This window comes from Lissotriton vulgaris, chromosome 3_1 (assembly GCF_964263255.1).
Source record: "Lissotriton vulgaris chromosome 3_1, aLisVul1.2, whole genome shotgun sequence".
Taxonomy (NCBI): Eukaryota; Metazoa; Chordata; class Amphibia; order Caudata; family Salamandridae; genus Lissotriton; species Lissotriton vulgaris.
In genome coordinates this window covers 800,253,112-800,269,233 of record NC_141689.1, presented here as the reverse complement: position 1 = coordinate 800,269,233, position 16,122 = coordinate 800,253,112, and the positions used below count along the sequence as shown (strand labels likewise).

The 16,122-nt window shown below is 41.7% G+C and overlaps 1 protein-coding gene across 1 annotated transcript in view; it reads right to left on the bottom strand.

The window, feature by feature from the left end:
- Window positions 1-4,771: 4,771 nt before the first annotated feature.
- Window positions 4,772-16,122, bottom strand: part of SLC12A2 (solute carrier family 12 member 2) — a 394,678-nt gene continuing 383,327 nt past the window's right edge. Inside the window, exons 26-27 of the mRNA XM_086961116.1 lie at window positions 15,525-15,592; window positions 4,772-7,288 (exon numbers count right to left, since the gene is read on the bottom strand). Of these exons, the coding sequence (XP_086817242.1) occupies window positions 7,153-7,288; window positions 15,525-15,592 (204 nt within the window). The 3' untranslated portion in view covers window positions 4,772-7,152. The remainder of the gene's footprint in view (window positions 7,289-15,524; window positions 15,593-16,122) is intronic.

The window sequence follows — 16,122 nt, the reverse complement described above, 5'->3', positions numbered from 1 at the left end:
TTTGGTGCCTTAGTGCTTTTCTTCGGCTCGGGCCCTTTTTTCGGGTCGGCGAGTGTTTTTGGTTTGACACGTTTCTTGTGCTCGACAGGCTTTTTTGGTAGACTGTCCTTTGCCGAGTCGATGGTCTTTTTAGGATCGACTGGTGTTTTCGGAGCACTTTTCTTCGGGTCGATAGCCTTCTCCGGCCGGATTATAGGCTTCGATATGGCACCCTTTCCGTCGGCGACATTCTTTAGTTTGGCGACTTTTGGCACAGCTGGCTTTTTTGTGTCGGGCCCTTCGGCTTGGTGTCATTTTTGGGCTTGACGGCCTGTTTGAGGTCGGCGCCCTTCGGCTCAACGGCCTTTTTCGGGTTGACTGTTTTATTTGGGTCGACGTCTGTAGGCTGTACGGTTTTCTTCGGGTCGATGACCTTTTTAGGGCCGGAACCTTCTTTAGGATTGCGGTACTTGGCCCTGGGGTCTCTGAAGGCTTTGGTTTCGGTTTCGGAGCGGAGCCGGATGGTGGGGCTGGCGAATGTTTCTTTGGATCTTGGCTAATTTTGGAGATGCCTCGACCGGAGCCTTCGGTAACGGGGTAATCTGTGTCGGGGCAGTGTACTCACGATTTGCCCCGGTGGGATCTCGTCATCGGAGTCAGAGTAGTCCTCAACGGTGACTATCTCTAGGTCCGAATCTGGAGCTTCTGGAAGTTCTTGGTCATCATCGAAGATGTTGTCCGGTTCTGGTGCCTGTCGCTGCATCTCTTGCCTAGCAGCCAGTCGATTCTGTATGGTTTTCTTCGACCGAAACTGGGCGCAGGCTGGGCAGGTTTCTTCCTTATGGTCTGGAGAAAGGCACTTGTTGCATACTGAATGCTCGTCAGTATGCGGGAACTTGGAAATGGCATTGTGGTGGGCTCCTTTCCATCGACAGCAGGCCCACGTGGCGTCGAAAAGGCCCAACGGCCCGCGTCAACGACCGATTCGAGATGGAAAGCTTTATTGAGTCAAACGGTACCGAGCGAGAACAATACCGTCGAAGTCGAAGGCCTTTATAAAATTTTAATTTTGATTCCGAAGTTGGAGTGTAGGAATAACATCCGAACCCAATGGCGGAAAAAAACTGAGGATTCAGAAGATGCCCATGCGCACTGTAGTCCAGGGGAGGAGTCACCTATCTCGTGATACTTCGAAGACTCTTCCAAGACAACAAAGTGCAATCACCCGGACCCAACACTAGGCGGCGATCTAGGCACAGATAGGAATTTAGCAGCCCACATGCCTCGAACACTATGTTCTCAATACTGGAAAATAAGTCTAATCAGGACATGCCCCATTGATCAGATGTTCCTTGCCACCTTAGAATGTAAATGTATCCTGTTTCACCTGTTAATGTCCCCTACACTCATCTGTTCTGGCATTCAGCGATAATGCTAGTTAGTGGGCTGCCAGATATATTCTGCTTGTACAGTCACCTCCAGAGATTAAGGGCTTCCTGGCATAGGATCCAGAAACTCACTCCACCCTGCTTGTTGCAGTACTTCATGACATGTGTGTTGTCCTTGAGGACCTCCACTAGCATCCTCTTAATAGATGGGAAGAAGGAGTTTGGGGTCTATCAGATCACCCGAAATACAATGAAACAGCTTGCATTTTGCCAGAGACCAGAGGCCTTTGATCTCCTTCCTCAGGTGGCACTGGCATCCAACTAAGCTGTAATGCATCTATCACAACTGAAGTCTGAATGGGGAATGGAGAGTGGCCAGCTGAAGGTCATGTGGATGCTTCTCTGCCACTACATAAGATCCTGATCAGTCTCCTGAAATATTTGAAAATGGGATACAAGGCTAGGATGCTCAGAATCCTGCGAGACCCAGAATTTAATCCAAAGCAACAGGATCACATCTTGAATGTTTTAGACGCACTGCAGTAATGGACAAGGCTTTGAACATCACTGCGTCTAGAACAGCCCAAATGAAGGCAATCCTCAGCATGGGAGTCAGGTGGTACTCTGGCTTGTTAGTTGAAAACCCCAAAGATGCCAGGAATTCGGCAGTTGGCCATAAGTGGCCCATGACTGACTGCAGCAAGCCACCTTGAGCAGCTAGTTGTCAACGTATGGAAACATGTATTGTGGACCTCCGAAAATAAGCAGCAGCTGCCCGCCATCACAGAATGGTTCGCAGAGTGGTGCTCAGGGGACACAAAAAGGAGGAAAAAAAATCAGATTGGAAAGAAATGAAATCCATAGCCAATCTGAACTATTTGCAAGACCCATATGTCTATGTGATGGATCTCCATCAAGGGAGAAAATGTGTCCAGGCTCTCACCAGCTGAGTGTGAGTCTGGGAGAGCAAGTTAAAGCAGCTTGGCAGTTGCTGCAGCAGCTAAGCAGGAGTAGAGAAGAGCTGTTCCAACAAATGCAAACAACTTTGGTGAACACTAGAACTTCTATCCCAAAAGGACCAGGGCTCCTGGTGCGGCACAGGTTGAGAGGACTGGCCAAGTCAGTAAGCTAGTCCCCCTGGAATAACCCCTGCATTTTCTGTACTGTAGGAGCAACTGCTTGGTTGGAGACGAGTCGCAAGGATCTACTGTCCTTAAATCGTTTGAGTGCCAAATAAGCCTTTTCTTGAAACAAACTGAAGCCAAACGGTAGGCCCATTAAGGACGATTGGACATATGAAAACCCCGCTGATCCCATCTGGGTGTGTCTTCTAAGCACAACACTGGCATCAATAGACCCAACACAGTCAATGGGTTTCAAGCCCGCACACAAGACACATTTTGCGGTTCGCTGGCCATTATGAACAGTTTGCACCAGCGAGGCCGAGGTATCCTGGGCCTTCCAGTAATCTCTCACCAGCCATGTATATTAAAGGCTGGCAGCTCTAGGATCGTAAGGCTAAACTAGTCAAACAGAACATTCTCTTTCTAAAAGGCATCACATGGTTTGACTCGTTGGAGGGTTGGTTGGAAAGACATTTGTGAAGGCCTGTACCACCAGAATTTCAGTTTTAGAATGCTTTATCAGAAAATCAAAACCACTGGCAGCAGATCTAAGTCGCCTTTCTACAGGTCAACTGACTTGAAGAGCCGAGAACAGTTTAGATCAGGTAGCCACAAGAGTGACAGAGCCTTACTGAATGGAAATGGTGGCACAGAAGAGGAAGAACCCGTTTGAAGGAGCTTGGTTACTATATTTGCCTAAGGTTCAACAGCAGGCCACTGTATATCTAGCACTTCTGCTGTCCATACTACTGCTAAAGCACCACTTTCTTCCATTGGTAGCAAATCCAGCTTAGTCTCTGAAGATCTATCCAGCTTACTGCCATTCTGTAAATCCAAGTATAGCATGTCATTAGAATAACGCGAGGTAAGCCGGATGGAACTAATCATTGGTGTCATAGGGAACGTTTTGCATACCCTGAACTTTGCCCGAGTCTCATTTGAAAAAAGCCTCAAGCCTCTGATTCAATTGGGTGTACTTTAGTAATCTTGTAGAAGGAAATTTGCTTGGAGCTGAAGATTAAGGTTTAGGGTCGGAGAACGGCATTTGAGTCTTGTTCAGGGTGGTACAGGCAGTGTCAGCATTGGCACGTAAAGGACTAGCCTGGACCCAAGCAAGGATAGATTTTTCAATTAATAGCCTGGGTTCAATTCCTACTTAGAATTTTTGTGCTCAAGGTGAGTTTACAACTTTGTCGAACCTGATCTTTTAACACAGTACTGTGGACATGACCCAGATCTCAAGCGGCCCTGTAAGTTGGAGCGGAACACCTCTTATGTTTGGCAATGTAGCTTCGCCTCCTGCTCCGGATCACCATCAGGTGCATGAAAGAATATTTACTGCACAACTTTGATTTGTGATCGGAGCTATGCTGACATGTGCTCGGAGCCTATGCACCAGAGACATGCTGTGCAGATCTGTGACGGACAGCTGCTTCCTGGCATGGCTTGAATCAGGTTTTATGTTCCCTGGCTCACCGAGGTAAATTTTTGAGTTAGTGGAAAACTGACAAAGCTGGGAGCATAGTTCAATCTGCAGCTAAAGAAAAAAAAAACTGATGTTGGCGTTCAGAGGCAAGGCTTATCTATGGCTCTTGTCCGGTGGTGCGGCATCACCGCAGTCTGATATGGTGTCTCAAAGACTACAGGAGCACTGCAGAAAAATGCTCTGGATATTGTCTGGCACATAAGGATATCTAGGATATTCTAAAGGAGAGGAATCGATGGTCAGAAGTATCCATCACAATGCAACAGTAATATCAGTGCCTTCACATCAACATTTATCAGTGGAAGAGGAAACAAAATGTACACGCCAAATTATTCATACATGCTACAAGTAAAACAAAAAAGTAAAATAGCGTATTTTAAAGTAGGGAGAGACAGAATATCAAGACGTTCTACATAAAATAGAGTTTATGCATCCAGCTACCAGGGAATCATATTAATTATAACATAAGGTAATATAAAATGCTATTATGCTTGGTTGGCAATACCCCAATCACATTTATGGATAAAATTCAACCCTCAGATAAACATGTGAATAACACCTTTATATCTGCAGAACAAACATGATATGAAAAAGTGAGTATCATAAATAGTGCAATAATAAAAAGGAAATAATTTAAAAAGTATATTTACCATGTGTAGCACATCAAAAAGGTGTATTAGCCTTACCCACCCATACCCAAGACTTTTATACATTTGAAATCAAAGGTAAGGTTAGACAAATGCAGCACACTCGAACACGTATAAACACAACAAAATAACTCTGTAACAGAAAAATAAATATAAATAATCAATTTATTCTGATATTTGGTTCCTTTTTTATCCAAAAAATGTAATGACAATATTGTGCCCAAATATCAATTAACAACTGTTTACTTTAAATCTTCAAAGCGACTGTAATATAACAACTGGCGCAAAAATGTTCAGAACTCTGCATAATGTGTGAATGGAATTTAAGACTACAGCACTCTTCAATTGGTAACAATTAACTGTTTGAACAATAAGACAAAGGAGGCTTGAAATTGTAGACTTGGCGTATAGTTAATGAAGTATTTGCATTTTACAAGTGAAAATCATTCTATGTTACAGGCTAGTCACAAACTACTCTCCATATAAATGTATGCATATTTAGTTTGTATATATTTTCTACATGTTTGCAAACCTATATTTACACGCGTACACACACTTAATTCGGTTTCTGCGTTACAGTTCAATGTGTCCTTCAATGGGCAAAATGTAAGGAACAAGTACCGGTGCAATTCTATTAAGATAGCAGCACTAAGTTTGTCTCACACACCACCCATATTCACATTGCATTTCATTAATTGGAATCAATATTCTCTGAATACAAGACCACTGTGGTGCGTCCAAGGATCCTTCACTTGTCACTGCAAAATGTGCAACACGCCAAGTAGATTGCCAGGAATAGCTTGGGCTTGAATTACGTAGTTACATTTTTTGCAGTTCATACCTGTTCATTGCAGAAATACCTCCAATTCTATACCGGTGAACATTCGCTCTCTTTATCCCTCAGTCACTGGTAACACAGCCGTACTCGGTCGTGCTTCATTGACCACTTGCACGGAATTTACATTCAAATGTGTGGACACCAGAAGCAGCAAAATCTGTTTTACCATCACATTTGGTGAATTAAATACAACTCAAGACACAAGTATGATGCAATTAACATTTTTCGTTCTTCCAAAAGAAAAAGAAAAACATCTTGCAACAGAATGGTAAGCTTAATATCAGATTTGATCAAATCTGTAAATAGTTTCTTAGGTATCTTTATAAGGTGAAACAATTTCAACGCTTCCTAAAACATTCATGAACAGTAGAAAAACATGAATCATTTGAGGTTTGCCTCCATTTACAACTAAACACAAAGAAGCATTTACAATATATTAAGGCTGTTGCATGTAGTGCCCTTGCGCGGGATTTGTAGACTTCTTTTAAAAAAGCAACTAACAGTTATTAGATAAAACATAATAGACAACTGGCAGTTACACTTCGAGACTGGTAGCATGAATGAAGTGTACAGATTCTAAAGGGCCCAACCTGAGTAAGCACTTGATACAATTAATCAACTGCACTTATAGAGCAAAACAAAACCTGTCACACAACGAAATGTATTAAAAACGAACATGGAAATTAATTGTGATTGATGTCCATTAAGGTCGCACAGGCATTTAAAGGCATAATCTGTTGCACTGCAGCCCACAGGTTGGCAGTTGCCTTTGCCAATACCTACTATCATGCTTTTTATTGACTTACGGTGAAAAACCCAAACTTGAGGAAGATGGTTCAAGCTCTTTCAGGAGGAAAAAACCAATATAAATCAGGGAAGCTGCATATGTTACCACTGAGCTAACAGAACAGACGTCCACCCAAGACCAGGTGGAAAAGACTGGAGTATTTTTTCTTATTTATAAAAGATCGCTACAGAAAATGTCAAAGGTTTGTAGACTGCTCCATTGTGCAAAATAAGTACCTTTAAATAATACAAAACTAAAAGTTCAAACACTTGGATAACTTAGGTTTTTTATTGAAATAGCTGACCTGTCCCAATGTTTAGCTTTGCTGTTTTTATGTAACAAACATCTCAAAAAATAACATGTAAAACAGAATGAAACATCAGAAAAAAAACTAGCTAAATGGAAGACGGAAAAGCAGCATTTTGTTTTTATCATAACATGGAAGAGACTAGAAACTAAGTAAACTAATGTAACGTCTAAGAAGGCAGTTTTCTTACTCTATACAAGTTTTTATAAAATAAGGTGTATGAATGAAATTTGGTTAATTTCAGAAGGCACCTCAAGGCTAAAAGGCTTTTATAAATCTATAATTCTTTCACTGGTCAAAAATAAAACACACTTATTGCTGCTATTCAAGTAGCAAAGAATAACTCGCTTTTTGCACTTCAGTTACCACAAGGAATCTCCAACATGAAGCCAATATTTCACTTGAAAAGAAACAATTGTAAAACTGAAGATTTCAAAACCTCCGGGATCCAGTGACTTTTCCTTGTGTGCTTTAAGTCCGTTGAAGAGTGTAAGAAAAGTCACTGCTGTCCTGCGAAGCAACTGTTTTGTAGCGGCTACGTTCTGCTTTTGCAACTGAAGTACCATCTTAACAAGGGCTTTCGGATGCACGCTGCACTAGGAGTAGAAGGTAAGCACGCTTTGATGATTTCCACGGACAAGAAGAATGGGTGGGAGGTCGCTCGAGAGAGCATCTATCCAGGCCATATATAGTGCACTTGACACTGCTCCTTTTCGTGCAACTGGTAAACTCCTAGAACAAAAATACAAAAAAGTACTTCATTTCACAAAGGAACACACCATTTTATAACTAGATAAACAGCAAAAACAAGGTCTGAATGTAAACAAGTACGCTGTTCGAGTAAGACTACCACATAGTAAATCAAACATCAGCAGCGGGTAGGTTGCTCGTCCAGATACGGCTGTTTCAGCCACTACTAAAGCCTCATGGATAACAATAGACAAGTCAGGGACATACAGTTTAAATAAATCTATTGGCCTAAAAAGTGCATGTCTAAACTACACTACTTTGGGAATGACAACCTAAATAGGATTATTTGATGGTTACATTAGCATTTACTGAAGCATCACACGTTTTAAAAATGTTATGTGGTTCAGAACTACTCTCTCGAATCTAGTTATGGCTCATCCACGTTCTGTATCCATGCAAACCTGCTAGCTTATAAAAACACAGCGTCACTGAACACCAAGGGGCTGCTATGATGTAATTCCATACCTATGTACCAAACATTCAACATCTTCCATTTGTTGGCACTAAGCACCCTCCCAATGCTAAGCAACGATCAGCTGCTAAACCAGTGCCTCTCTATATTGCCTATCAGCCACAGACCCTTCTTTGTAAGAATGTAGCAAGAGTAGGCAAAACAATTACACACAAAGCACTCCTACACCATCAAACATCATATGGACGTATTCATTCTGCTAGGAGAAACTGACAAATAACAAGCAGCCCAATTTAGCTAGGCAGAGGGGAATCTGAACATCAAACCAATGGGGATTTATAATAATGTTCACACAAACTTAAGTAGGTTCATCCTCCTCTATCTTAATTTGGTGCATGAACCGACTGTACAAGAAATCATGTCAAAACCCTGCAATAACTCGAGACAAATCAGGCAACTAAAACACAGCTAGACATCGCCAACCAAGAAATGTAACTATTTCACCTACATAGAAAGATCTAAAACAATTCACAAAAGTAAATCTACTATGTCTCACTGGAGCCACCCGTGGAAATCTAAAACGTGTTACCGGATTAAATCACAGGTTCAGTCTAGTTTTACCTACTGCAGTATTTAATCAGTGGCTTTTTTTAACTTAATTAAAAAGAACGATGGTCTTAAATCGATAAAAATATGCAAGCTTAAATCCATCTGAATCCAGATTGAGGTAACTTGCCAAAGTGCTGCATTAGTGAACGCAGAGAAGCACAAAGCATGGAACCTTTTTAGAATAAACATGCATGCACAAACAGCATATCTATTAGTCTAAACGGAAGAATGAAAACATTCTTCCCACTAAACTAATATTGTAATCACGTCCTGGTTGAAGAGTGGGATGTGAATTGGTCAATCAAATCCGGTTAAGGTATAAGCTTTTATTTACCTCGAGAATTTCTGCTACATTTGGAATAATCATTATCGGAATGAACACAACTAAGTCCTTAAATAGGAAATCCGTCACTTTTACTAAACAATTTTAGCCACCAAGGTCTGACTTTTAGAACAACTTAAAGCTCAGTAAGATCCTTGTAATCTTGCAAGAAAAGTGACCATATATTTGAAGTGGAGAAATTCATGATTCCATGCATTTAGGCAATGTGAGAAACACACAATCCAAAAGGAAACTGTTCTTTATAAATGCTGACAAGACCATGTTTGAAAAATGCAGAGACTCGGATTCTTGATCTCCAAGGGAATATCCATTGCTAAGGAATATGGACTACGGCTACAGTTGGATTTGCCTGAAATGCATGTTAACATGAATATTGGACCTACAGAAAACTTAATACCAATACGGTCTACTAGATTCAAACAAGTATAAGCAGACCATGACTGCATGAGTCCCAAGCTGCTAAAGAAGAAGGGTGCAAGAGTTTTATGTGAATCTGAAAATATACAGGGAAACATGTCTTGTTTTGTGGGGTAGGTAGTGACATGGATTAAATGTACTTAAAGACCTGAATGTCAAGGAAAGTTCCAGAATAATATTGGTTAACAGCCCATTTTGCGGGACAATCTCCACAAGCTGTGTTCCGAATAACAAAAGCGCTTGAGATGGCAAAACGTAGAATTAGGTCACGCACAAAAAAGCAAGCATTGATTAAGGAAATCTCATCAGTGGTAAGTACGCAAAGTTTTACATGTATGTCTAAGAAGAGATTAGAGAACAGTGAGGAAATTCGGAGACCTGTGCATTGAATAATACAACTCAAGTGAGCTAGCACTCTTGGAGGTTTAGGAGGCCAGTTTTAACTAGCTCTCCAAGTTACTTGATGGGCTGGAGATTGTAAGATGAAGAGACAGTAACTTAGAAAACCCCCAGGCAAAGGCCCACGAGTTTTGGGAGCAGTACGCTTATTAGAAGAACGCACTTTACAGTCATGCTGGAGACTGTAGCCGTAGTAACACTTTACTCCTCATAGTGAATGTATTCTTTAAAAAAAAAAAAAACTTTTTTTTTTAATCAACATTGATCTCATTTGATAAAGCGTAAAGTAAATGTGGAGTTGAAAGTAGTTGAAGGGAGGAACAGCAACGAGGAATCAGGGTTCAGGGCGCCACAAAATGTACTTAAACCTCTCAGGTTCGTTCGCAGAGGGAAAGAAAGTGTTGCACCTACAGCAAAGGGAGCTTGATTAAGAATAGATGCCATAAAACGTGGGATCAGGTCTCATAAAGGTGTTCGACAAATCTTCATTGGTTAGATACTTATGCAGACCCTCCAGCTTATCGCGATTTGCAAAAAAATCGCGAAATCGGCCGATCCGTGAAAGTGCCGCGATATTTACACAAACGGCCGCGAAATCCGCCATTTCACGCTTCTTCTTAAATGCCCAATCACAACCAGCAGGAGAGCGGAGAGCAGGAAGGAGACCAGGGGGAGAGAGAAGCGGCAGCGGACACGAGGAGAGCGGAGAGCAGGGAGGAGACCAGGCACGATGACTCTTCTCCAGCCCCCAGCCCAACACGAAGGCACTGCCAGGGATAAGGGTCACAGGAAAGTAAACTAAATAAGGCATCACATCAGAGCCGACTCTGATTTCGCCATTGTGTGAAGGTTTCAGCCCGGACACATATTTGTTTGAGGACGGAAGATTCCTGTATTTCACATTTCCCTTTCCAAGTGAATCTGTAAGTAAATCTCGGGCAGAAAGTACTGACTAGTTTGCTCTTGAGTGACATGTCTTCATTTCGCTGTGCATCCATGTATGCGATCACATGGCAAACGCAGCAGATTACTCCCAGGAATAGGCAAAATCTCATCGGAAAACAGAGCAACACTGTTTATTTCTGAGGGGTTTATTTGGTGCACACAATTGGCTGGCTTAGCTTTGATAGCGCGCTGCCCTGCGCTTTGCAAAGTCCATTCAACCCTCATAACAGGGATGAATTTTCATTTTCTTCTTGAGCTGTGGGTTTTAGCAAGACAAATGACAGAAAATGCCTCTACCAGTAATAACTTTTGTTCTTTCTTTGAAGGTGTGCCTTGAAGAATGCAGGAGGTCAGAATGTTATTCAAACCCTGCCCTCGCCTGCATGCATGCCTGCAGGATCTGCAGCACCACAACCCTGTAGGCCACAGCTTTCCAAACTATGTGGCGCGACACATTCCTGTGTCACGCCACATATGTAGATGTGTCGCCTCGGCAGAGTCGCGCTGCAGGGGCTATTAGAAGGGGCGAAGCAACAACAAAGCACTGGCAGAGTGGCGCTGCAGGGGCCATAATATGAATAATGGTCTTTGAAAGACCTGTGAACTGCTTGGGTGCGGCTGTGTGTGCGCCCCCGGAAAACGTGCCACAATTCAATATAAGGCAGAGATAAACAGGGCATACTACGTGCAGTACTAACTACGCCAGATGTATTTTTAATTAAGTAGCCCATGTGTAGAGTCTATCCTGGATCTGTTCTGAGCGAAATTCTTTACATCTATTCAATATTGCTTCTATTCAAATGGCTCTAAATTAAAAAAAGATCCGGAGACAGTCTTGTCCACCGCAGTCTGATATGGTTTGGGGCTTCCAACTATGTTCAAGTCAGTCAATTAAGATTGGAATTTAGGCTTACTAATTTAACTAGGATGGGCGATTTTACTTTTCATGAAATAGTGCTTGGGGAAAAAAATCTGTAGTAGGCCTGCTCAAGAATTTCTCAGGGAAGTAGCGTTGTACTGATTTAAAAATGCATATTACAAATGTCATCACGAATCTTACCAGAATTATAAACGATTCAAGACTTAACAAAGATTGGAACAGTCATCAGAGCTACATCTCCCTCAAGGAAATGGCCAAAGAGTCACTTGAAAAATCTGAGAAAAGAATTACATTTATACAAATCAGGTTCTGCCTTCTCTCAGGAGACGTATGAGTGAGCTGGAAATAACAAGGCTCAATGCACTGTAAATATTATTGCGGTTGTAACTATACTTGTGAATCATTCCCTCTTAAACTCTGTGTCTCCTCTTATTAGGGCTCAGAATTAGTTTATTAAGGCCCTGTTTCTTAAAATTGGGGATAGACACTATTAATGAGGCGACTGCATTGTGTGTGCTGGGTCAAGATGTACAGCAATTCTGCAGATTGGTGAAATATTGTGACCTTGCTATCGGAAAACTTGAAAGGTAAAGGATAGAACCCATGCTGAATTGTAAATAAACAAAATGTACATAGCTCCATGTTGGCAAATAACTCAAACAGTAAGATATCTGTGTTTGTTGTCGAAAAAAACCCAAAATAAAATGCTGCTAAATGCCGCTAAATTGTCATTTTTGTGCCGCTAAATTTTCATTTTTGTGCCGCTAAATTTGCCAATCCATGCCGCTATATCCTGGGGGGTCTGCTTATGGGAGTTATTCACGAAGGTAAACTTACACTCCTGGTGTAAGTTAACTATTTCTTTTGCTATTTGCAAACGAAGAGGATAGTTTTACGTGTAGTATCTTTGCAGAGAGTGCCCAGTCTTTTTTTGTGGAGTTCTCTGTAGTCAAAGATAATACACGTAACTTTACACTCTAAGTTTGTGACCAGCAAAAAAACCCCATAAACTTACACTAAAAGTTTAAGTTTACCTGTGTGAATACGACCCTTATTAAGTATAGCATACTTTTGGTATCTCAAGTTTCCTGCAGATCTTTTAAGAGGGTGTGAAGGGGTAAAAGTTAAAGGGATGAGTCAGCAAAGCTTTGATTTACCTTTAATTATTTTGGGGGACGGGGGAATTCAACTTCAGACATTCCTTCTTAAACCTAGAGATAGGCAATGCCCTGCGTCCAGAGACTGCTCAAAGCGGTTTAAACAGGCAGTGTGGAGGCCCTGCTCAGCTGCTTCGAGTGTAGCAGGGGCTGGGTACAGGCCTTCCACATACCAATATTCCTTATTAATCGTGGTTATATCCACCTTGCAGTGTCAGCGCCACACAGGAATAAGGACCATATTACGCTAACACATAACTTCAACACATTCTAATATTTTTATCAGAACTCCATGAACTGAATCATGTAAAGGGAGTAATCAGTCCAGTTCTGAACTTTCAACCGCAACTATAGAAACTTGAATGCATTACGTGTTCCTGACAACTGTACATTTTAGAATGCCCGTGCTCCTATACATAAGAGCACAAACTTTCGAGTGTGTAAGAGAATTCTGCAACATCAGAGGGCCATAAACATGTTGATTTAAGCTTTCCGGTTGCTAAACATTTCATGAACTATCAAGAAAGTCAGTCTGAGATGCCGATTTGTTATTTGGAATAGAAAGGATGAAAATTAGTTAAGTAGGGAACCACAAGATGATGCTACGCAGAATTGAATCTTAAGATATTTTGGAATTAAACAGCAGAAATCTGGCAGGATTAAATCTGAATGAGCAATTGTCCGTACTTATTGGTTAAGTTGAGGTTTCAAATAAATGTTATGATGGATATATTAAATGGGTTTATCTGGATGGAGTCAAACTAAGAAAAGGATGTTTACATTATGTTTTATGTACAGATCGCAATTCATTTCTCACTTCGGCATGATGCGCATCGTGGAAAATGGAAGGCCAGTCGATTATCATGAATGTCAGGCAGACATTTGCACACTCGTTTTTCGTTTATTGTCCACAAGAGGTAGGCAATCTGTAAAAGCTTTGCTATAGGGCTAAGGCATGTATTAAGTGTTTAGTCTCCTAGAGGCTTTGAATATCAAGAGGAAGTGGGGTCTGCACGAGACGTTGGGCATAGGAGTAAAGACTGTATGCACCAGATACGTGCTCACCAATACATGGTTAACTGTTCACAAGAGAATCAGCTACCTCCAAAGTGCTTAACATATGGGGAGTGCTCTGTCTAGTAAGGCCACCACACATGGTGCTTTGTGTGTCTATAGGGAGTGGTCTTTCCGTAGACTGGTTATGCACAGGGCAAAGCCTGTTTGCAGTAGGTACTTTCCTACTCAGGGCTGGGTCATTGCCCATGAGAAGTACACTATGCGGGAAGGGTTCAGTACAGAGCAAAGGCTGTGTGTAGTAGGGGCATGGCAACCTGAGAACACGTGTGAATTGGATCAATGGAATCTTCATCCAAGAAAAAGCCACTCCAGGGGTCACCCCTTTCAAACCTGCTGTTTAACAGCTTTAAGTGGCAGTTGGCTCTGAACTCTCCAGTACCATCTGAACCTACAAATGTATGCGGACAATGCTCAAGTCCTCTTTCTACTAGAAAAACAAAGTAATCATGCCAATATTTTCCACCTACAGTGATCTACCATTTTTCATAATTAGTTTCCATTGCCTGACAGAAATCAGAACAGAAATCTGCATAGGAGTACAGGAATTCACCTGTCATTCAAATAACCTGCTAATATAGGAGCACCACCTTTCACAGCTTTGAATGTTAGCTACCTAGGATACATTTGACCCAGACCTCTTTATACCACCCATGATCAATGTGCTTGTGAAGAGCATCAATCAAAAGCTCTCCCTACTATATAAAATCATGTGTCCAGAGAAACTCCTCAACAGGCATTAAATGCTCTGGAAACAAATTGAGAATATGTCAAGTACTGTGGTTGATGCCTCACAATAAACCAGAGGCGACCCCTCTGCTAAGGAGGAGGAATATCATTCCACTGCTTTGAAGCACTGCAAAGAAAAAGATAACGCAAGTTATTTTTTGCATTCCCTTTGCCAACAGATTAAGGTGGGGAGGGGCTGGGTACCTTGACCCAGAGGAAAGAGGACAGGTTATTGCTGCACCGAAAGTGCACATGACTGTTTAACAGGCCGTCTGCGGCTGGCCAAACAGTCATGCTCACTTTGCATGTTCTCCACCCAGGCTGCATTACAGCCTGGGTGGAGAACATGCCCAGAACACCAGCACTGCCTAAGTTCCGGACCACAGCGCTCCGACCAATCAATATGCTGCCATCAGCAACGCTGTGGGTGGCTGGGGGTGTCTGGAAGTCTGGGTGGTGGCGATCAGGTACATTTTTATGTATTTCCTGAAAATGACAGCAGCACAAGCCACAACAGAAATAGTCCTGTTTCAAACATCTATGCATGGTGTGCCAGTCACCAGGAGAAGGCTGGCACAGGGTCCATGGATGTTTCCCAAAGTCCCTTTCCGTCTGCCTGTACATGGTGGTCGGTCCGCCATGTACAGACTGAGAGAAGCTGACATTGTAATCCCCAAGGCGATGCCTGAGCAGGCACCGCCCCATTGTAGGGATTACAGTCCGAACGCTGCCCCGACAGGGCTCTTTGAGCTTGTCGGGAAAGCAGCGATCTGTCCCTAAACTGATGTTCTTCAACTGCCGGATAATTTTCTGGCGGTCAGACCTCTTCTATGGATAGCGGTGGGAATGCCACCAACGGGCTGTCCGTGGCGGTCCCATTGCCATTGTAATAAGCCCCTAAGTCCTAAAGCAATTAAGTGAATACACTACTTCAAATATCAAATTTATTTATCAAATATATTTGCTTAGTACAGCTGTGTTAAAGAAACAAAATATTCCAGGCATAATGACTGGAAATAATTTAAACTTTTTTTTTTAATGATTCAATACTGGAAAACTTCTAAAATTGCCAGCTATTAATAATTCTTCAGAGGATGAAAATGTTACCAACAATTTTCTTTTAGTATATCTGTTTGTACATCTGTGAAACAGAGCAGGGCGTCTACAGAAAAGTAAATTTAGTTTACAATAAATATGTATACATACACAGTACAAGTAAAACAAATCGCTCTGAAAGAAATTTGCCAACTCACATGACTATAATATTGGCGGTACTTGAATGCTCCTTTAGCAGTTCGTTTAATCTGATTTGACGGTTAGTCTGCAAAAGAAAGACGAAACATTCTTACAAAGATCTTTAAGTGTAATCTGGCCTAATTGACAGTTTCGTTGCAAGCACCACATCTCAGGAAAAACAGTAACCAAGATCATGCGCCAATTAATGAAGATTGCTAGAAAATAACATTGTTTACAAATGCAACAATTTCATTAATACACAAAAAAAAACACGGAGGGCGCTCTAAAAGGCAAAACTTTTACATTTGTCTTTTCTTTGTGTACAATTATTAGAATGTTTAGTGTACAGTATATAGCAAACATTATTGGCAAAATAACCTACTTTGTAGCACCTGCTGTGGTTACATAAATTATAAAACGATGTACCCTTTCAGCCAACATGGAAAAAACAAACAATTCCTAGTATTCTTGGGTATAAGACATCACAATGTGATCTAGCTAGAGGACTTACTATAAATGGCTAAATGCAGGTAGCGCTGTCCTTACTAACAATGTTTAGAGGTTCCCAAATAAAGATGCCACATCACGACACCTGACCTCACTTTTGTTGCTGGG